This window comes from Hetaerina americana, unplaced genomic scaffold, assembly GCF_022747635.1.
Source record: "Hetaerina americana unplaced genomic scaffold, ioHetAmer1.1.p SCAF_2, whole genome shotgun sequence".
NCBI classification, from domain to species: Eukaryota; Metazoa; Arthropoda; class Insecta; order Odonata; family Calopterygidae; genus Hetaerina; species Hetaerina americana.
The window spans coordinates 109195116-109218534 of record NW_027286763.1 but is presented as its reverse complement, the minus strand read 5'-3'; the positions used below and the strand labels follow the sequence as shown (position 1 = coordinate 109218534).

Sequence of the window (23419 nt, the reverse complement as noted above, 5' to 3'; positions counted from 1 at the left end):
TTGGAAGCATTCTGGTTGATGGAAGTGGTTATATAAGATGGTGATGGTTATATAAGAATGTTAATTGATGTAAATGATGATGGGTATGAGGTGAGATGGAGTATTTTGGCATGTTGAAGAGGGAATTCTACCCTCCTAACAATTCAGTCCAGCAGCATGTTAACCTGAATATGTAACCATCGTTCCTTCATTCTTGTTACAACGCTAATGGCATAAACTAAAATTTATCAAGCAAGTGAAATAACAATGCATGATCTAGTATGCACTCATAACTTAACTAAGGATGACTTTCCCCCTGAGGGTTAAACCTAATGGCGGAAAATGTTGCATTGTTTGTAGACCTACATATTTAATCAGAGCCAGTATCCTATTATTGAGTAATAAATACAGATTCATGCAATGAAGCATTCCACATGAGTATTGAATTCCTACTATTACCTCATATGGGATATTGCAGAAATATTTTTACATAGTTACTATAGTGGCAGATCCACCATCCACCAGGGAAATAAAGGAAGGAAATTTAGAAAAAATTGTTGTAGGTTGTCTTTTAGTCAAAATACTTGGTTAACATTTTTCTGAAGTTTTATGAAGAAAGGTGGTCTCTGGACTATTTAGACGGATTTTCATGTTTGTGGTTTGTGGAAATGAAAAATGAAGATGTTTTTTATTGTTTTCATACTTTTGTGAATAAAATAGTTATGTTTGTGGTTTAGAGCTTGGAATATTTTATGGTTGCTTTTGGTTTTGTCATTCTTTTTGTATTTTCTTTCCTTTGTTCAAAGCATGGCTGAGATAATGTGAGTTCATATGTTAAATTCAATGATTGAACTCACTTCCTCTTTGTTAGGAATGTAGGATCACATTCAGGATTAGGTAATGTGTCATGGATATGCTGCCTACCAATAAGCTGGAGGTTCGATACCATCAAAGCATAACGCTTTAAAGTGTGACTAAGAGTGATTAATTTCATAAAATTACCACAGTTGTCGATGCTCACAATAAAATTAAGTATAAATGGTGAGAGCGCATTATGATAATGGGAAAGGAAATTTATTGCATACTTCTTGCTTGTTGTGTTTATTGTTTGTTATAAAATGTTTTTCAGCAAACTTGGTCAGATTAACCGTGTGATTTTCCCACAAAATGTTGGAAAAGTATCCAGTACGTAGATGTGGTACGTCTATAATAATGAAGAGTTTATATCATTGCTGCTCTTCACTATGGAAAATATTTATTACGACCTCTATTTGAGCTCAGTGAGCCATTGTCAGCCAAGTTCGTCATGTGTTGTTGCCTCCGCGAGGGAAAATTACATCAATCCATTATTATGATGGATGATGCATTGTGATAAATATTTTTATTTGGTGGAAAAGAGCAGTATTTTTAATCCTGCGTTGTTGAGGCACCATATCAAACCTAAAACTGTTAACTTAAGATCAATAATCGACAACTATTTTCAAGTTTGATTGGAAAGAAAGGTAATTGTGAAACAACATGTTTTTTTCTTCTGGAAAAACCGAGGGAATTCAGGGAATATTGTAATCAGAAATAAGTGTTAACCCAGAGTGAGATGGTAGCGTGGTAAAATTGAGGTGGTGATGGTGGAAGTAGAAACATAACTCAGTGAGTTGAAATGCGGTCACACACTTTGTGAGAGTGAAAATGTCACTTGTTATTTCATTGGTTAAGGCAATGGAAAATATCCCATGCTAGAGGTGCCCACTGCTCGAGACAAACTCCGAATAACCTAGAGCCAAGGAAGACAAAATAATATTTGACGAGGTGAAACCTGTATGTTGGGTACTCGCATAGCTCAAATTTAATTTGTCTCTCTCTCTCTATGATTAGTCTGTGCTCCCTATGTATGGATGCATTTTGTAATGTAGATTATTTTCTGTTGATATATCTACTATTTACATGTTTAATAGTGTCAGATAGAAGTTTTTGAGTATGAACCCTGCATAGAGGTATTCTGGGTTGCTTATTCTACAATATATGCCTGGGGTACATATTTTCTTCTTCTTTTGCAAAATAGCTCATGTTCTGTAACTGGTTGTATTTTAGTCCATTTCTTCTTTTAGATATTCCTTTCAGCCTTGTAAATATACAGTTAAATGCACGTAAAGGTGAAACTATTTCAGATCACATTTTTTTATAGCGAATGGATTAACAGTTGTCAAGAGTAAGTAATTACTAAGTACCTCAAGGGGACTAGATGATACAGCTGCATGTGTAATATATTGGGCAGTTTTGATGTATCAAAAATTTGAAAAATGTGCCTGTGTGTAAAAGATTTTTTTCCCATTTTATATTAGTGGTTGGATAAAAGTTTTTGTGCAATAGAAACATTGAAGCAGCTCAGCATACTTTAATGATTAACTTTTTAATAATCCTTTTTAGTCTTTTAGAGTTAAAAAGTAACATTATGAATTCAACCTGGAAATTTGTGAAATTATTCTTTAGCAATCCCCTGAGTGCATATTACTCTAACCCTGCTACAAAAAATTCCATTGGTTTGTTATTATATGTGTTACACTGGCTCTAAATTTACTCTTTCCCATCTATCCTTCTCCCTTCCACTTTTATTCGCCTCTTTGCTCTTCCCTGTCTGATTATTTATTGGCCTTTGGTCTTGTTCTTTCATAATTTTCTTTTTACGAGAAGAAAAAGCGTACCATTAATGTAGTTTGATTATGTTATTTGAGCTCCTCAGCCATGACTTGTCAAAGAACTTATTAATTTGGGTGGGTTGAGTATTTTGGCAGTGTGCCTCAAATGGCAGAATAAAACATCGGTCATATTTTTGAGGATGAAAGAAAACATGGTTTAAAAGCGAAATAACCAAGAGCGTAAACTTGATTGGCACTAGGTTTGTTTAAGGGAAGTGAGGTAAAGACAAAGTGACAATAAAGGGGAAGATAGGAAACACAAACTAGTTCACTTGGGTGTGTTTGGGAAACAGTGATCCACGTGTACTGTAATCACACCCAAACAATGCAAAAATAAGGAAATGAACTTACAATCTATTGCTAGGTTGTGTTAAGGAATAAAAGTCACTCTCTTGAATTGCATTCAAACACACATACTCAGGGTTTACAAGGGTATCTCCTATGCCAGGGACTCGTTGTACTCACAGGAATGAAGAACAATTGAAATAAAAATCAAAAAGATGAAGTCCAAAGTTTACATTCGCAATCCCTCGGGTATGTTAGACCTTAGTGTATTGCACTCACTCAATCCTTCAGGGTTTACAAGGATTCCTCCAATGCCAAGGGACCCGTCAATCACACAGATTAATACAAAATAATAAAATAGATGATCACATGTTTTCACTCATTTACTCAAATACTCGGGTGTGTTTGGAAACAGGGATGGTTGCGAACCACAAGTACTCACTCGTCAAGGGTTTACAAGGATTCCTCTTATGCCCGAGACCAGCCTATCACACAAATACATACAAAAGAACAAGGAAATAAGTGATGGGGATAGGCAAGTGCCCAGAGAGAACCTAACACCAGGTGTTTCGCCTGTCAAGCGGGCCTCTTCAGAGAAGAATGAAATATCCTTTAGGGAGGTTTGAAAGAATGGGTCATTGGGAGGGGGGAATCTTGTGATTGGACTACAGAATGGGGGTGGGAAGAAAAGACGCCCCAATAGGAGTATTGGAGGTTCAGTGGGGGGGTGAGGGAAGAAAAGTACAGCGAAGGTGGATAAGGAAAAGGGGGGTTTTGGTGGTTAGTTCACTGATGTGCAGGTGAAAAGAACAGGATGAGTACAATGGGTCCCTGGCATAAGATATGTAAACCCTGAGTGTGTGTGTGAATGCGATTCATGAGTGTGACCGTAATTCCTTGACACACCATAGTGATTGAGTGGTTGTAAGTTTGCTTCCTTATTTTTGCATTGTTTGTGGGTGATTGAGGTACACGTGAGTTCACACCCAAGTGACCTAGTGTGTGTTCCCCCTTACTCGTAACTTTGTTTTTACCTTCCCCCCCTTAAACAAATCTACTGCCAATCAAGGTTATGATTCTCCACCCATGTCATTTTTTATTGCTTCACGACCGTAGTGACATTCATTTGATATTTACAAAACATGGTTGAACTAAAGTAATTTCAATGGAAAGAGAAGGTATTGGACTGCAAGTGGTTATGAACTACAACCACCGCTATGCCACACCAGAAAATTCAAATACATTTGTTTTGAAATTTTCTTTGGGATTCCATTGTCTTTTATTGATTCAAAATGTGTTAAAAATGCGCGTTCTCGAACAATGCACAATGAGAAAGAAATTATAATGCCAAGGAATTGACTTGTCAGATAACTAAAAAAAAGGAAACTTCTAATTTTTTAAAGACTGTAAAAAATAATGAATTTGTATTCAAGCAGCCAACAGATTTGTTGAACGTGTTCTTGTGTCCCACCGATGGATTTCTCGTGAGTGGAATGCCAATTAATGAAATTGGAAGGCTTTTGGAGGGAGTAGAATGGGTAATCCTCAGATGTGATAAACCACACTCGGATAGATTGATAATTTGCAGAACCTAAATCAAAAGGGGAAGTATTATGCCAAGAATTATTTTATATTCTTGGCAAAATCGGTGGATGTGTCCATGAAACTTTGATTATTATCAACCCATGAATCAGAAAATTTTATATAAAATGTTCATTTTGTTTAAATACCAGGCAATATAATTAAAAAACAATCAGATGGAGGATACCTATGCCATGTGTTGTCGAGTAGTGTAGTATGTGATATCCTGATGTCCAATTCATAGGAAATAGTTTAATATTTAATGAATATGATCGGAATTGAAGCTTTCAGATATGATCATATCCCTTAGTTACTTTAGCTTGAAACATGGTTTGATTTGTGAACTATTTGTGTGTTTTTAGCAGTTGTTTGAGTATCAAAAGTGACAAGTGTTGCAGTAAAACATTTTGATTTAAGGTAGATAAGAAAGTGGTGTTGAAGTTCATGGAACAATATTATTTTTGGGAGCTGCCATTAGGGTTACAGTATCATTGTGTCAATTGTTAACAATAGATATACTTTTACTAGAATTTAATAGTAGTGTGATATATTATTTGACAATGTTTTAAGTAAATGGAATTAGATTAAATATTACCTATGGCATTGTTATAACCATTGAAATGACTTGGGGATTTATTTAATTGGCATGCTGGCTGGTGTAATGCCATGGGAAGTTTGCCCTCATATCAGTCCCAAGTTTACCTTAGTGTTTTGTTACCTCCAGTGGTTTGGCCTCTGAGAAACTTTTTGAAAGACAGAAATCAAGTTTAGAGTTTATCAGTGACCCGATTCACCTTCATGACCTTCTGGCATACAAAACTAGTTCTGATACTGTTTCAGACTTTGACTGACTCTTTGTATAATTAAATTATTAATCTAATTCCATGTCAGTTTCCTTAGCATTTTGAATAAAACATCATTTCTCCTCCCATATATAACCAAAATATTGTTCAGTCCATGCATGCCCTTAGCTTAATTGACATTCCTGAATGTGCATGAGTCTTCCAGGCATGCATTGGTAAGATTACAGTTTTGGACACATTTGAACTGATACCATGAATAATTTTATTAGTACTTTGTTTACGAATACTTTTTGACCAATGGAAATAGATTAGGAGATAAATTCTGACTGTTAACCTGTTAAAAAGTGCTTTTATTATTATTATTACTTTTTATTTGCCCAGAGATCACAATACAAAAATACCAGGTGGGTGAAGTATGTACATGATATAAGGCACGTCAATGAGGAGCAAAGACACAGGCTCAGTTAAGATACATAAAAGAATAGATGCTCATAGTTACATAAGTGTTTGGTACAAACCCATGAACATCGGCTGTAACATGCACATACAATATCAAATTCAGAAAAATCATTGATCACAAACATGAATCAGACCATTACCATTGCTAGAAACTAAAAGTATGAACTTACTGGTCGGGAATATTGTTGAGATATTCATCAACCGAGTAAAACATATTGCGTTGTAGATATCTTTTTAGTTTATGCCTGAATACGGCAGTTCCCTGTGTATCCTTGATACTTTTGGGAGTTTGTTAAATAATCTGATGCCCATTTCATTGGGTCCTAATTTCAATGCTTTAGTTCTTATATTCCCATAATGGAAGTCATTCCTGCCTCTGGTGTAATGATGATGATAGGCAGAGTTAAGAGAATAGTTGCCGATGTTATTTTTTATATATAGAATTAAAAACATAATGTAGATGCATGGGAGTGGTAGCAAATTTAATTCATGGAAAATAGGCCTTGATGGAGCATTGTAAGGTTTCCTGGCGATGATTCTAATAGCTTTCTTTTGCATTTTAAAGATGGTTTGAGAAATAGCAGCTGATCCCCATAATATTATACTGTAGGTTATATTTGAGTAAATTTCCCCATAGTACAAATTGAGTAGTACAGTTTTACTTGTAGTTTCATACAGGTGTCTTAATAAGTAGCAAGTTGAACTGAGCTTGTGTTGGAGGGCTTTTACATGAGTATCCCAAGAAATATTTGCACATAGAGAAATACCTAGAAATTTGCATTCTGTCACACGCTCAATTGATAGGTCATTGATTTTTACCAGCAGATCATCTGATATGTTCTTATTGTGTGTAAAGTTTACTATTTTACTTTTATTTACATTTAAGTCTAGAAGGTTGTCTGTACACCACTTGTTTATAGCAAGTGTGACAGACTTAGCTTTTTCCACAAGGCTGGGATATGTTTGTGTTGATATTATTATATTAGTGTCGTCAGCGTACAACACTGGTATTATTCCATCATTATTTGGTAAGCAGTTAGGTAGGTCATTGATGTAAATCAGAAAGAGGAGTGGCCCAAGGGTTGAGCCTTGTGGAACACCTTTGTTAACTTGGTATGCTTCGGATGAATATTTTGACCCATCAACTGATAACACTACTTTTTGAGTGCGATTATGAATAAAGGACTTCAACCAGTTTAAAGGACTTCCTCTAATTCCTATTCTATTGAGTTTAATTAGTAGTCTATTGTGGTTTACATTATCAAAAGCCTTTGACAAGTCAAAAAACATTCCAAGAGTTTTGCGTTTAGCATCTAATGAATTAAGTATGCTGTCGATTGCCTGACATATGGCAGTTGTGGTAGACCTTTCCGATCTAAATCCATGCTGAGAATTAGAAAGTAGGAAGTTTTTTTCGAGATAAGATGCTATTTGCATATACATGGCTTTTTCGAATATTTTAGCAAATGTATTTTGGACGGCTATTGGTCTGTAGTTATTCAAATCATTTACACAGCCATGGTTTTTATAAATGGGCACTACTTTTGATTCTTTTAATTGGGATGGGAAAATCCCTTGTATCAAAGATTCATTAATTAAAAATAAAAGGGGTGCTTTTATGGCTTCAAAACAATGATGAACAACTTTACCAGGAATTTCATCTGGGCCAGTACTGGATTTGTTTCTGAGTGAGGAGACAATAGTTTTTAGATTGGTTTCAGAACAGGGCTTGGCAAACATTGACGATGGTGCATTTGCTAAAAGCACATTGGCTGGAGAAGTAGTTAGGCAAGGAGCTGATACGTAGTATTTGTTAAATTTATTAGCTAGAGATGAATAGCTAATGGCAGTGTTATTTTCAGGGTTACAAAGTTTTGGGAGAGTGAGTTGTGGATTTTTCTTACCTCTACAGTCATTAATTATTTCCCATGCAGTTTTGGACTTGTTATTGGAATTAAGTAACTTATTATCATTATAGGTTCTTTTCGTGGTAGAAATCAGTTTACGGTAATACTTTTGAAATTCCTTATAGAGTAACCTTTGTTCATGATTGTTTGAACTTTTACTGGAGATAGCAAGTTTTTTAAGGATAGTTGAGTAATAACGGATCTCATCAGTTAGCCATGGCTTACATTTAGTTCTATGAAATATTTTATGATGTGTTACTGGGAAACACATTTCAAAATTGTGTTTGAAAATTGAATAAAAGTAATTGAAACCTTCGTCTACTGACTTAAGGTCATAGACATTGTCCCAGTTTTGGGACTGAAGAAGGAGCAGAAAATGCTGCATATTTCCATGAGTGAGAGGCCGCCTTGGGTAAGTTTTATCATTGGGACTATCCATTGGTTGGTTAGTATCGATACTTATTTTCACCATGCAATGGTCTGTTATACCTAGGTCGCAAACAGTTGTGACTACTTTTTCATGGTTAAAGTTGGTCACAGCGTAATCAATTAGGGTGGCAGATGTGGGAGTGACTCTGGTAGGATTATTGTTAAAACATTCCATGCCATAAGTTTTGAACAGATTCAACAATTCTGATCTGTGAGGGGAGTCAACTAAGAGATTACAGTTGAGATCGCCGTTCAGCACGAGTATCCTGTTGCTTGCATATAAGGAGCAAATGAGTTGGTCCAGTTTTTTAATGAATGAATGAAAATCACCAGTTGGTGATCTATAGATGGAGATGAGCACAAGCAATCCCACTGGAGTTTCATGGAAACACACTGCACATTCAAAGGTTTTTTCTTCCTTCACAGGCACGTGAACTGAGTTAATAGTCCCCTTTATTCTGCTATGCACGAAAATGGCCACACCTCCATTTTTATACGTGGCCCGGCAGAAAGACGACACTAGGGAGTAATTTGAGAGTGAAATAACCTTAAGTTCTTCGTATTTTAACCAATGCTCTGTAATACACAAAAAGTCTGGTTCACACTCGTTCATAGCCACTTTAAGCAGGTTTACTTTGTTCCTAAGGCACTGAATATTTACTTGCGCGATTGTTAATGGCTGTCTAACTTTGACTAACCCTTTGCGGAGGTCAGGCGGGCCTTCAGAAAAAAAAACCTACTGACACAAACATGTTTCGGCCAAAAGTCGGGACTTTCCACGACATCTTTTAAGTCTTCACCGACCGATACACGAAAAGAGGTATAGGTGCCTCTAGATACCTTTAACTGCTCGATCTCGAAGCACTTGCCAGGTATTTTACTTGATACATACTTTTTAACTGCTTCGATTGACGTGTCTTCTTTGAATCGCCAAGCGTGTATGTGGACCATTTTCGGCAGCCCGACTAAATCACTGTCCAAGTTTGACGTCCCCACAATTGGCTTTGGCCGAGGTTTCCGTTTATATGAGACCATGGTGTAGCCCTCGTCGTCTTCTTTCCTCATGTTGCATGCAGTGGTATGCGGTTCCACAGGTGGTGGCTGTACATTTCCTTTGCGAGCAACGGAAGAGTACGGCAGCGTCACCTTAGGAGCACGCTCTTTATTATTAGTATTATTATCAGTAGCTCCGACTTGTGAATAATTAAACCGTTCCATGTTACTTTTCTTCTCTTTCACAGTTTTCACGGGAAGTTGCGATCGCTCACTTTCCAATGAGTTGGTGATCGATATCTTGACGTCACCCGGTATTTCCCTCGGTTTCTCATGCGTTTTCAGTGGACTCGTTTTTAGAATGGCGATTTCCTTTGACTGGTCATTTATTAATTTCAAACATTGACCTGTAGATCTGTCACAATATGTAGGACTTCGTCTTGTTTACACTCAATTTTTTTAATTGCGTCACATGGACCAAACAAACACTTTTCACATCGATAGAGTAATTGCGAGTTGTTGGCTATGGAATTCGCCACTGATTCCGTAAGACCAACACATCCGTAATGGAAAAATGACTTACAGCCAAAACCACATTCCAAATATAGCTGGTTTTCGGGAATATTTTTGGAGCAAATATCACACTTATTATCGGAAGTCGCCATCTTGAAAAAGATGGCGACTTGGCTTGCCATCTGCTAAGGGAAAGCTGTACTCTTGTTATTTGTACTTATTTCTGGAGGTGGTGAATGACTCTAAAAATAATTATCAATGCTTAAAATAGAAAACACATGACTAATAATTAGCAATTAGGATATATCCTGATTTTTTGAATAATTGTTATTAAAATGGTTCCCAAAATATTGTGTGGAAGCTCTTCTTGTTGAAAATATCAAAATAATTCTAGCTCTTTAAACTTCTACAAAATAAATGTACTCTGTAGGGTTGGGCCATAACAAAAACACAATTCTGTTTCGTAACAAAAGTACATTTTTCATCACATTTTGTAATTTACCGTTTTTTTCTGAAATTGTGCTGTGCAGTAATTAATGCACCATAGTGTATTTTAATGGGAGTGGAGAGAGGATCCTGCATTCAAAGGATTATTGCAAGGCCAAATTAATCTCCGAATGAGCATCTGAAAGGATAGCCAACAACTTTCATTTATTATGTCCGTGTCCAATTTAAACTGCTGATTCTTTCACTTGCATAGATGAAGCATGCGACTAAAAGCCAAAATTATTAATTGTAAATTTTTTTAAACGGTTGCACTTTTAAGTACTCGGAAAATAATTGATACGATGAAAAGATTAAAAATGACAGATGCGATGAGCAGTCTCTCAATAGCTATATGGCTTACTTAATAAAATTTTTATGAAACTTTTGTGGAAGAACAAAGTATTTTATTTTCCAGAATGAAAATAAGAATTTTTTATCGTAACAATTGTTGTTCATGTAGAATTGTTGACGTTTCTTGAGGCTTAACAACCTTAGCTTAAAAGAAAAATGGGAATATTATCAGACGTTGTACAAATTTAGTGTAATGCTTAGCATTATATATAATATGTGCCCCCAGGGAACTTAACATTATAGCTAAATTACTTTTGTGCCTCTCCTGTTTAAAGTGTCTTGTATTTTTTATCTGTTGTTTTTATATTGTATGATTTTATTGAAATTTTTTACCACAAATTACCACAGCACCCTAATATGAGACGGGAAATGTCTGCAATTTTATGAGTTTCTCTATTGGAAATTTCATTAATTAAATTTGAAAAATCTTAGTAAAAGTCGAGTCATTATTTGTGGAGTTGGAGAATGTATGGATGGATGGGATGTAAAGTTCAGCAGCTTACAGCCTGTTTAGTGTTGAAATTGATGTCAGATTTTTGATTCACCGCATCAGTTTTCTCTTTTGTCTGCAGATACCAGAAGACAGAACTAGCCATCAAAGCCACAGCTGAGAAAACTACTTCAATCCTTGGTGGAATTGGGAGCAACCTTACGAACAAACTTGGGCAGCTGAAGAATTCTGATTCATTTAGATCCTTTGAAGAGCGCGTTGGATCTGCTTACGAAAATGTCAAGGTGATCTTATATTTCATTTTTATACAGCAAATGTTCTGGGATGCTGCATGAATGATGTCCGATCAGACTGTAAGGCCATGTCATCCTGCCCACGCACCCTTTTAGTGGAAAACGTGATGTTCCTTGTGTTTGTGAAAAAGTATTTCAGTTGGTGTGGTATGGTTGGTTTACCTACAGCGTGAAAAGTCATAATAACAGAATAATTTCTAAAATTATCAAGTATTTTCTTGTCTCTACTGCATTGAATAATTTTTTATTTCGTTTGAAGCTCTTCTTCCTGAATTAAAGGTTCACGAGTATCCTATAACTTTCTCATGTCGAATAAGTTAATTAAACAATGGGTTCATTTATGCTCATTTATTTTTTAAAATATTTAGTGTGAAAAATGTGAAATGGACTTGACCATTGTTTTATTTCATGAGGGATGGGGAAAATAATGACTTCAGTTCGTTTCAAAGCACAAGTAGTTTGTGAGGTGTTCAGAATAATCATTAGAAATGCGATCTCAGGTTCTGATTTTTCAAATTCTTACTTAGCACTTGCAATAGTTTTCCGTGTTATTGTAGCAGTAGAAAAGGCAGGATGCTCTCAATCCTGATAGGGATCATTTAGTGTTATTTCATTTTACGAGTGTGATGCGCTCAGTCAAATTCACAAGAGGCTTTTTCATTTTTCGATCCTAGCTTTGGATTGAGGATTGTCTGAAAAGTTCTCGGCTTCACCCATAGACAGCATCACTACTCACCTGATTTTTTTCTCTCATGTTGGCCCAACTGTGAGTGGACACCATGTGAAATTGTGTGCCAGCAGTCGTTTGGATGGAGTGTGAGTTGTTGGAAGTGGAGAAAATCGAGTGTTGTGCAGTGATGGAAATTCCTCGTTGAAAGAAGGTTTAATGCTGACAGAAATTCATTCAACGATTGTAAATGTGTTTGGGGACTCTTCTCCTTCAATTTCCACCTTTCCAAGTAATGGGTGGCTGAGTTTAAATGTGGCTATGAAGGCGTCCCAAGGCAATCCACGTGAAAGATGCCCAGAAAAGGCAACCCCTGCTGGAACTCATTGCAAAAGTGCACGACGTGATTTTGAAAGTGCAGTGTATGAAGGTTTGTGAAATTGGTAATATTATAGGGGTATCAAAATTAATGCGTCGGTTACAATTTTCATGAGAAATTGCACATGACGAAGCTTTGCATAAGATGGGTGTCACATTTGCTCACTGTGGATTTCAAATGCATTCGGATGACACTTTCCTAACAGTGTTTGGTGCACTTGAGGGAAAGCAAGGGATTTTTTGCATCGATGTATGATGTATGTAAAGATGGATTCATCATTACACACCAGAATCCGAAGAACAATCCATTCAGTTGGAAGATCTGGAGAGAAGGTGAAGACATTGGTGGGGAAGGTCATGGGGCTGATTTTTGGGTTGCGAAAGGAATTCTCTTGATTAACTATCTTGGAAAGGGTAAAACAATAGATGGGGATTACGATTCTAACAGTTTTAATGTAACGGGACACAAAAATTCATGAAAGCAGACCAGGCTTGCAGAGGGAAAAAACAGTTTTCTATCTGGAAGTTGCCCACGAAATTGTGTCTTGGTGATGAGAAAATTTAAGGGATTTGCATTGTGAAGCACTGGAACATCCTCCCTATTCCCTGGTTTTCACTCCCTCGGACTTTCAGCCCTTCAAAAACTAAAAAGTTTCCTCACTGGTCCATGTGTAGTACTTTGCAGCACTTCTGGAAGGACACTACAGAGATGGAATGATGACAATTGAGCACTGCTGGATGAAATGTTTCAATGCTAATGGCAATCTTGTTGAAAAATTAAACTTTTGTGATTACTTAAATAATCATTTTCATCATCAGGCCGTGAATTTTTCGGATCACCTTCGTATGCGACGCATTTAGTATTACTTAGTGTTCATTGAAACCTAGGTCAAGAAATGGAAAAGTATTTAATTAAGGACCTCATGTAGTTTATTTAATTCATCAGAATTTTCCATTAAAATGTTCTTATGGTATTTCATCAGTGTTTATAGGACCAATGAAATTCTGCATCCTATGAAAAAAATGCAGAAATCTTTGGTGCATACAGATTTTATCTATGAATCCCCAGAAATGCTAGTTTTCATTGAAAGAAACATGAGAATATTATACGCATTCCATTTGAAAATTCATTGTACCCGATGTGATTATTCTCTGTATGAAGTGCGGATCTGTGTGAAATTGGAGTTGAACTCATTTCTTGTTGAATTTCATTCCGGAGAACTGAAACTAACCCTTTCTGTAATTTGAATTTCAGACTAAGATGGGGACATCTCGCTCCAACTCAACTCAGAGCTTTGATGAAGCCCTACGCGAGACTGATGTGAGGAGATCTGGATCCATTGGGGCCCTGTCACCACCCTCGGCAACCACACCCACAATACCCGAAGGAAATGAAGATGGATCCATTGTTGTAAGGCCCATGCCATAAGTGCCATGGAGATTCTTTTGGTCAATGACAGAGGATTGAAGCAAAATAACAAAGGGTGACCTTGGGCACCGTCTTCTGCAGTCTAATATGTTTTTTTCCTCTTATGCCATGCGTAAAAGTTAAACTTAAAATTTGCAGGTTTTTCTGTCTCTGTAAATTTAGTGAATTGGTGCAAGCAAAGGAGATCGTAGTTTCCACTGTAAAAGTCTTTTTTTTTTTTTTTTGCTTAATTGTGTTCAGCCTCCTTCATTAATTTCCATCGTTTTTGTTGGATGTGGAAATGATATTTTTAATTTGACACAAAGACCTTGAAAACTGCGTGGAATTTGTTACTGTTGGATTTTTGAAAGAGTGCCCAGGAAAAGCAAAAGAATAAGATTTGCTCATGGGATTAAAGTGACAGTAATTTGCTTGAGGCAGGATAATCACTGTTGAATATGTCAATGTTCCTCTTGTCATGGATCCTTTGTGGTAAAAAAAATGTGATGTTACTACTAAAGTCCCTCCAAGTAGTTCCAATTTGTTTATGTAATTACATAGCCTCGCATTAGCTGCTTTTAAGTGTGAGAGTAGAGGATGTAGATGCAAATCATGCTTTTTCTGTAATTGCTCCTTTTCTAAACGTCGAGGTGGAGTGTTCACTCTGTGCATTTTTCTTCTCATTTTTGTTAACACACACTTATAAATGGAGTCTTGAATAAAAACTGTCAAAGCTGAAACTGGAGAGTCTGTTTGGCCAAACAGATCAAGAAGCATTTTTACGCAACCTCATGGAGCATGTAATCCAATGAAAGAAAAGGTGTCTCGTACCTTTTAAGGCCTTGCTTTTAACAATATTATTAATAATAATATCACTATTGGTGTTGCAATGCACTGTATTGAAATTCTTGGTACTGCTTCAAAATACACATTAACTCAGCGATATATTTCTCCATACTATCCGATACTATTTTTGTGCAATTTAAATTGTAATGTCATTTAATATGTATTCTGGAATATGTTAGTAAAATATTAGTAGTGATAAACTTATATGTATACCTTGGTATATAAAAAAACTACTCAGAGATGGTCCAAGGATGGTTTATTATCATGTGAAAGTATTCATAATTGTTTTGCATGTGAAAATTGCAAATTATTTTCCTTGGTGTTCTAAGAACCTGAGAAAAGTCCAGCGGACAAGTTATTAGAGTTGTTAGTGTTTGGCATTTGAAGGAAATTCTGGCACTTTGAGAATTTTATGGAAGTGCATTCTGATGAAAAGATCACCGTCTCTTTTGGACCTCCCAGGGATACAGAAGGACATTAGAATGCTTGGTGTCTTTGAGACTTGGCTGCTAAAGCACTTGTGGTTATTGTTTACTTTCTGAATTCTGGAGTTATCTTTTAAGTTTGTGATGCAATTAAATTTTATTAGCTGATTCAATTGAAGTTGGACAGAAAACTTTCTGCTATTTTTGGGACTCTCACCAGGTGCATAAATTAATCAAGTCATGGGATTAATTGTAATCGGTTTTTTTTTTTGTTCCAAGAGGTGAGCTTGCGGTTTTCTACTCTTGTCTGACACAAAATTGCTGTATGCATGGTATTTAAATATTTATGAATGATGATATTTTTTGTAATGTAACTCATAGTACATATTCATGTTTGTTTGACATAAATAAAAATTATTTCACTTGAGCAGTGGATGATTCTTTTCATTTAATTCTCGTCAAGGCACATGATATGCTGTATTCACATGTGCTATATTGCACGCAGCCAGTTTAATTTTAAACATTGTAATAGCCCTTTCAGTCAGGCGGATGCATATTTTTTTAAAATTATCTAACGAGTCTTGAAATATTTAAGTGAAGGAGGGGTCAAATGACTTGCACAGTGTGAATGCTCATACAGTACTGGTGATGAAGGCAAGGGTAGTGATGGCATTCCTCGGAGCATGGGCCAGCCAAAAAATATCATCGCAGGGTATTAGAAATTCATGTGTGCATTATCTGACTCTGGTAAATATTGCACCCTTGATGCGCATGTGTGTGTGTGTCAGTCTATCGCACTTGAAGTGTTAATAACCATTGAAACGGGAGCAAAATTCGGAAATACTGAAGGAGACAGATATGACTCCTACGGAAGTGAAATCATTTCTTAACCTCTGTGGCTGAAAAAAGCGACAATGCCTCAAAATGGCCAAGGAGCTACAAACAAATGGATAGCGTCCAGAAATTTGAGTCAGGACCTAGCAATGTTGCACATTTACCAGTGCCACACGGTACGTCACACTTCAATCATCTTTTCTACCTGCCCATGTCAATTTCCATCCCTAAGAAATTCAGGTACTATTACACCTGCTATTCTCTTGATCAATGATCGAATGTTTCCTATCACTACCAGATGATGGGAACCTAAGTTAGTTTTGGATCGATCTAGTCTGATCATTTATTAGCTTGATCTAATGAGACCGCACACTAAACTTAAACTTTTCTTCAATTCCCCTTTCTACCTCCCTTCATTCCATCCATCATCCTTTTCCTTCCCCTTCCAAACATCCTCCCCTCCATCACAGTCTTCAGTATCCCATCGCCAATCAAATCACAGTGTATCCATCTTTTCTGCCTCGGGATTTCTCTCAAAAATCCCTTCTCTCATCCTCACCATGCCTAGCACTTCCTCGTTTGTTTTCTTTTCATTCCTTCTTCACACCCACATCTCAAAAGCCTCCCTCCCAAAAGCCAATTCAATCAATTGAAGGGAATTACTTAAAATTTACATCACTTTCTCTATCATCACATGCTCTTAGGAATTAACAACGCATGATATTGCAAATTTGTGCTTTTCACTCTGCCATTTGGCAAAGAGCCATCGTGTAAGAATGTTTAGAAATATAAAAAAAAACAGAATTCAAAGTATTATCAACATCTTTTAAACCAATGATTATTAGATACAATATCAAACAGCTAGACACCATAAAAACAAATTTTCGGAACAAAACTCAGTGGTCCCTAAATGTGAAATACTAAAGGGCACATATCCAAGACAATGTATTGAAAGATTACTAAAATAACTACTAAATAAAAAAAGAATAGAATAATGTATTTGCAAATTCATGCAGAATACCTGAGAAAATTACCAAACAAGGAAATTATAGAGGAGACTGCCAAATAAATTTAAAAGAAGGATACTCGTGCGTACAAGGACTAATTATTGATTTCAAAATTCACGAAATTTTATGGAACTTATTTTTACCATGCGTGGACAATTGCTCAAAGTTCCATTTCTCAAATACTTGCCACTTTTAACACTTAATGCCTCACTTTGTGATAGCGAAGTACTCGCGGAAAAGATACTCTAATGATCACATATTATATCACAGTAGTAATTTCTTGTTTTTGGAGAACTTTCTTTCCCAATCTTTTAAAATAAATTTGAAATGTAATGAAATAATTGACTTTGTAATTCTACACACAAAGTGTGTGGAATTACAAAGTCAATTATTTCATTACATTTCAATATGTTATGCAAATTCCACAAAGTTACGCCTGAGACAACAAACTTTTTTTTAAATAAACCTTCTTCTGTGGCATTTAAGTTTGATTTTCTTTTCCAGTTGTGGCTTTTTGTATTCTAATCGAAAGAACAGCACTATTAGAATTTTTATAATGCATATTCAAAAATAATATTGTCACATTTTGAATATACTGAAAACATTATTGAACAAGAAAGATGTGGCACTATGGGGAAGACAATAGCCTTTCAGTTAGTCATGTGATGACATTATTATTGGTATTCTACTGTTTAATGTGGCTTATGGTTGGACATAGGCTCTACAGCGGTACATTTACTTGCCTCTCCTAACATCCGATATTGCAATAAACCCTTCTTCAATTTCGAATACATATTTCCTTCTTTCATTCCGTCCAACGTGCCTCGTACTACTCCCAATGTTCTCCCATCACAGTCTACAACATCCCACTGCAAATAAATATGCCCTTCATCCATATTTTTCCTGCCTTCTTTGGATTTCTCCCAACAGTCCCCTTTCACCCTACCCAGCACTTCCTCATTTGTTTTTCTTTCGGTCCGTTTCACCTTCTCCATCCTGCTTGACACCCACATTCCAAAAGCCATACAAAATCCTACAAGTTTTAACAATTTTTTTTCTGGTCATCAATTCCATCCTCCTTGTGAAAGCCTCTTGGCCTAATGTAGTCTTTTACTATGTCCCTACTACTTTGACCATTTTGGTCCAAAATACTTGAGAGGAAGGTAAAGATTTCATCCTGCTCTAGTTTCTGAACTACTATTTTTACGTATTTAATTTAGCTCTTCCCTTTCTCAACAACCACATAGCCTTTGTTGTGTTTATATTATGCTGGCTGCTCTTGGCTAATATTCTTTGGAATTGCAGAACTATGCACTTTCTGCAGATGATATACGACGGATTTTTCGAATAAATTTGATAGTTATAATGTGTTACGTCGTGACCGGATAGTGAAAACTTACGATTCAAATTATGATGAAATCTATACTATATTCTAACGAATCAATTCGGCGGAAAATAAGATTGCATAGATTTATTAAGATGGCGCCAAAATCACCTTAATATTTTTGAGTGTAAAAAATTCTGATGGTAAGAAAAAATTGATGTCCTAACCCATTTATTTAATTTGTTTGCGTGTGAGGCGGTAGCTATTAAATTGCTTTAAATACCAATTTTATTAGTACGGTAGTGCCGAGGAAAACTGCCCTGCGCACCGGTATCTACGGGATTGTTTGGATAACAATTGTTTACACTCACCACAAACAAGCGTAAATCTAACCGAATGGTTCCGGTATTTCTGAAATTAAAATGTATACAATAACACAGGCACAATGCACATATGTGGGTAGCGGATGACTCCGTTAAAAGTTACTGTCGCGGCATCTTCCGCAGTTTTTTGGAATTTGTGAAAGGTAAAACACCCATAGTGGTAAAAGTTTGCTTTAACCTCGTGGGCTGCGGCGCATGACTACGAATGCCTGTGACATTGTATGGACGGTATTTAAAGCCCCCAAAATTGTAAGAAAGGAGAGCTTCACTGGCTAAAGCACTCGGCCGGACATCGAAGGATTCGAGTCCGAATCCTCTGTCAAGGTTAGTGATTTTTACGCTCTGAAATTATTGCATTGTAATGCACATATAGCGGATGACTCCGATAAAAGTTATTGTCGCGGCGTTTCCCGTATTTTCTTGGAATTCAAGAGTCCTTCATTAAAATGTAATATGTCGACACCGGTTATTGAAAACTTAATGTACAACATGATTAAATCGCTAAAATATGATGATTTCGTTATATATGATTGCATTGCTACGATACGGTAAATCTGTTACACATTATTACTTTCCAACTAACCTGTTCGCCGAAAAATACGATTAAGGCCCAGTTTTATAATGTCTCGTTGAACCCAATCGCTGGTTAATGTGAACAAAAACTCGGAGATTATAGAAAAATCTGATGTTATGGCAAATAAGATTGCTCTTTAGTGAATTCAATCATTATAACCGTGGAACGTCAGTTTTCTTGACAATTTTAACGGTCGATTTTGAACTTAACTAGCAGTCATAATACTGAGTTTTGGTCATAACCGAAGGGTAAAGTTTACCCTCAGTTCAATAGACATAATGTTCAATAAAGTTCAATAACACCTGGCCTCAGTGTACATCTATGGCTCCTTAATATTCATACAAGCGTAAAAAAAACTCCCACTGTCAGAAAAATATGAAAAAAAGCATTAACTTCATTAAGGCTTTAGCCCCAGTTTCAGGACATGGGTTCGTATCCTGATGGTAACAGGATGTTTCAGTGGCATCCCGATCCTTAATTTATGGTTATTAGTCTAATATTTTATAAAGCCTTCGGCCAAGTACCTCGTAGTGGACTACTCGCGAAGCTGGAAGCATGTGGCAAAGATAAAACTATCCGGGGTTGGATTAAAGATTTTTTGGATGGCCGGGTACAAAGAGTAGTGATAGATGGAGTAGGCTAAAATGCAGCAGAAGTTACTTCAGGTGTTGCCCAAGGAATTGTCATCGGACCTCTTTTATTCCTACTTTACGTTAACGATATTGACTTCGTAGTCACTATGAAGATACGTTTAGTTGCCGACGATGCAGTGGTTTACCGTAATATCCGTGATACTGAGGACACAGCGGCTTTATCAAATGACCTTTATGCTATACAACGTTGGGGCGACACTTAAACTAAAAGTATTTAACTTATCGTAATATGTTTTATTGATTATTTTCAACTAAAGTCGCTCTCCACCGCCCCAACTACGAGTACAAAACCTCTTAACCACTTATCTGTCAGCTCGAAGAGGTGAGGGAGAGCGCCTTAAGTAGTAGTAGTTTTCAGGGGAGGCGACCGACAGCTAAGGTCATTTGCACCAGAGGGGATGGATAGGAAAGGATGAAGGGTGGAGAGAAACCCGGCGTCGGCATTAGCCTACTCTTTACGAAAGGTGCCAAGGGGTCCGCAGTTTAACGTCCCATCCAACGGACGGCGTACTCACTCAAAGTGCCCTCCACAAAGCACCTCAAGTAAGGAGCGAGATACCTCTGAAAAATATTCAACTCCGCCGGGATTTGAACCCGCGCCCTCAGGAGAGCACCTTAAAAACTGATGTTAACCACAAACCGTAATTGAATTGTCACTTAATAAATTAAGTCCGTGAGAAATATTTGAAATCCATCTACCTCTCCGTCGTCCGCCTTCTGTGCGCTTTCGCGAGGACTAAAATAAATGGCCATTTTAACCAAACGAAAAAGCGTAAACAAAACACTGACTAGACGAAAACTTAAGTCCAGATTGTTTTCCGCCACTATCATTGGTTTTGTCGAAGTCCTTCGAGAATTTTCGAGAGCACATCTTATAAACATTACTACGCGGAACCGTCTCCAGTGGTACCAAAATTCTTTTGTTGCGCACATTCGAAGTCTCGTGGTTCCGTTCAGAAGTGAAGTATTGCTCCTCTTTGCTAATTAGAAGATGTAGACGCATGCGCACTTAATTTTGCCTGCTCAGGTAACAGGAGATGGTGGAGCTGTTTATGAAGTAATACTTTTCAAATAACTGTGTGCGAAACCGCTCCAATTGCAGGGCAAATCAAGGGTCTCGTACTCCCTATAAATATTTGCACATGCATCAAATGAAGAATCGTTGAAGTCATATTTCATAGCATTTTCAACGAAATCTTGGTCGCAGTTCACGAGATAATACCGTACAAACAAAAAGTGCGTGATCGTCACCCTCCGGTGCTGTAATTATTGCGTATACCGGTATCCGTACATCTCTTTTACGGTGTGAGGCATTAAAACTATTGAATACCTTGCGATGTGAAATTTTTTGCGTGATTAGTTTTATTTATTAATCTAAAGAAAACGTTTTTGGACTTATTTTCGGTTGTTCTTACATCCATGCTTACATCGATAGCATGTTACAAAAATTCGTTTCTTTTCATTATTTCGTCCCTAACCTTTTATTTTTTCATAATATTTTTTCACTTTTTAAAATAGTTTCTATCCTCATTCAATCCATTTATTTGTTTTAATGGCAGTGGATATTTATGAATTGGAAATCATTTACTCTGTAGCGAAGCAGTCCGTGCTTGTCTATCCGCCATAATCAAAATATTGGAGGCATGAACTATAACTATATTTTTCCCAAAGAAAAAGATTCGTTGCATATTTCCAACATTTTGAATAAAAAGAATAATGGATTTGTTATCCTGGAAGTTGCTATTATTGTTGAAAAATGGCTGTATTATTAATGGTTGATATGTATTACTTTATCAAATATTATTTCATGGTTTTTTTACGATTGCGTAAATGACTGAAGTTTCTCCTTCCATTGTAATACTTAGGTATTTTAATACAGAAATTAATGTCATATTAACAATCATAATTCATGGAGTGTTTAAACAAGTGGTGCGTTTTAATACTCCTTGTATTTGTGACGTTGCACAATAATGGTGATGGATTGTTGATGCTCTTGCCTCTGGTAATATATTGGAGCACGCGCCCCCATTTCCGACATTTCCCTTGTAGGCCTATGCCAGTCCTTTCCAGTTTTATCGCTTACTTTGATAACTAAGTGATATCGCTAGTCCCTTGGAACTCCGCACGAAGACCTCTCGACGCACGACCCAACGGCTGGCTCTACGACGAAGAGCAACGTTGACCCGCACGCAATGCACACTTGTGACGTATTTCTATCCTGTGACACATTGTTCCCTAAATGCTGGGCCCGTGATTTATAGTCCAGATCGCATCGTCTAGAAGAGAGACCCGATAACCAATATTCGACTCTGGGAAGGTAGGAAAGAAACACCGGTGACATGGGCACCTGTTTGGTCTGCAAAGATTGACCTGGGGACCTGCCCCCATGATCAGTCATTCCCGCGTCACTGCCATTATGCTGCAAACTTGTACACATCTTCAATCTTAGCAAGCGAGCCTCTTTAGCTCAGTGGTAGAGCACTGGTCTCGTAAACCAGGGGTCGTGAGTTCAATCCTCACAGGAGGCAATTTTTTTGAAGAGGAAATAATCTTACGACCAAAATAAGTAACCATAAATTTAATCAATGATGATGGAGAAGGTTAGCTAGGAAAGTTATGATTGCGGATATTATTGTGATATGTGTTTGATTCTGCTCAGTGAATGTGTTTCTTTTGCTTTCTATAAATTCGAGCAAATAATTGTTGTCCCTACTAAACCTACATTAATCCCTCCATTTGAATAAGTTCTATTGACAACGGATTAATTCTGATGCAGGTCATTGTGGAAAACGTTGTGGTATTTCTGCAAGATAGTCAACTAAAATTTTTAATGATTCTGAAGTTTGTGGTAATGCTTTTTTGAGGATCTCTTAAACCATTGATGTAGTAATATTTTGTCTGTCAACGAATAATGAAACTAGATCAATAGCTTCTCTTAAAAAAATAGCGAGCCTCGCTCTCCATCTCTTCTGCCACCAATAGAATGTGTAGAATGGAAACTCATTTTTTGCGCGTACGGTATTTTTACACCAGTTAAAAAAGGCGAATGACATAGATGAACCACGTCTTGAATGTTAACTTCCATCACTCACTTCGGACTGCGGACGGGCCAAGTCAACTTTGTCGATGCCCGGAGCTCCGATCCTATGGTTCTCTCTGTTCCTTATTCATTTATCTAACTGGATAAACATCTTAACTTCCTTATATAAACTATACTATACTTAAGATTTACCCCACATGCCTCCAGATCCTACAGAAATCAGGCTAGGAGATCTTGGATTTTGTCCCTGTCTCCAGACGGTGGCGACCTTTGATGACGCCATGCCTGCCTGAGGTTCACGCTGTAAACGGAGCTCTACTGTGATCGTGACGCAGCCCAGACTGTGATCGTGACATTGAAACAAGAAATAATCACGAGAATCACAGAACTTCCCGGAGAAGTCGTCCCCTAGTTGGTATCGGCAACTCGTAGTAGTAGTGTAGTGGGGAAGCGACCGAGAGCTAAGGTCATTTGCGCCATTAGGGATGGACAGTTTAGGATGAAGGGTGGGGAGAAAGACGGCGTCGACAAAGGCGCCGAGGGATGTGCGGACTAATGTCCCATATGTCGGCGTACTCACTCGAAGTACCTCCACAAAGTACCTCAAGAAGAAGGGATCGGGACACCACTGAAAAATATCTTCAGCCTCCGAGCTTC

The 23419-nt window shown here is 37.1% G+C and overlaps 1 protein-coding gene and 1 non-coding gene across 3 annotated transcripts in view; both read left to right on the top strand.

Annotated features, from left to right (window-relative positions):
• Nucleotides 1-15374, top strand: part of LOC139688381 (tumor protein D52) — a 30871-nt gene extending 15497 nt beyond the window's left edge. For both annotated transcript variants that reach the window (XM_071585929.1, XM_071585928.1), the window contains 2 exons: nucleotides 11052-11214; nucleotides 13524-15374. In XM_071585929.1, coding sequence (XP_071442030.1) covers nucleotides 11052-11214; nucleotides 13524-13697 — 337 coding nt within the window. In that variant the 3' untranslated portion in view covers nucleotides 13698-15374. The remainder of the gene's footprint in view (nucleotides 1-11051; nucleotides 11215-13523) is intronic.
• A 6804-nt stretch (nucleotides 15375-22178) lies between these two features.
• Nucleotides 22179-22250, top strand: TRNAT-CGU (transfer RNA threonine (anticodon CGU)). The gene has a single exon. It is a non-coding gene; the product is annotated as a tRNA-Thr (tRNA).
• The last annotated feature ends 1169 nt before the right edge of the window (nucleotides 22251-23419 follow it).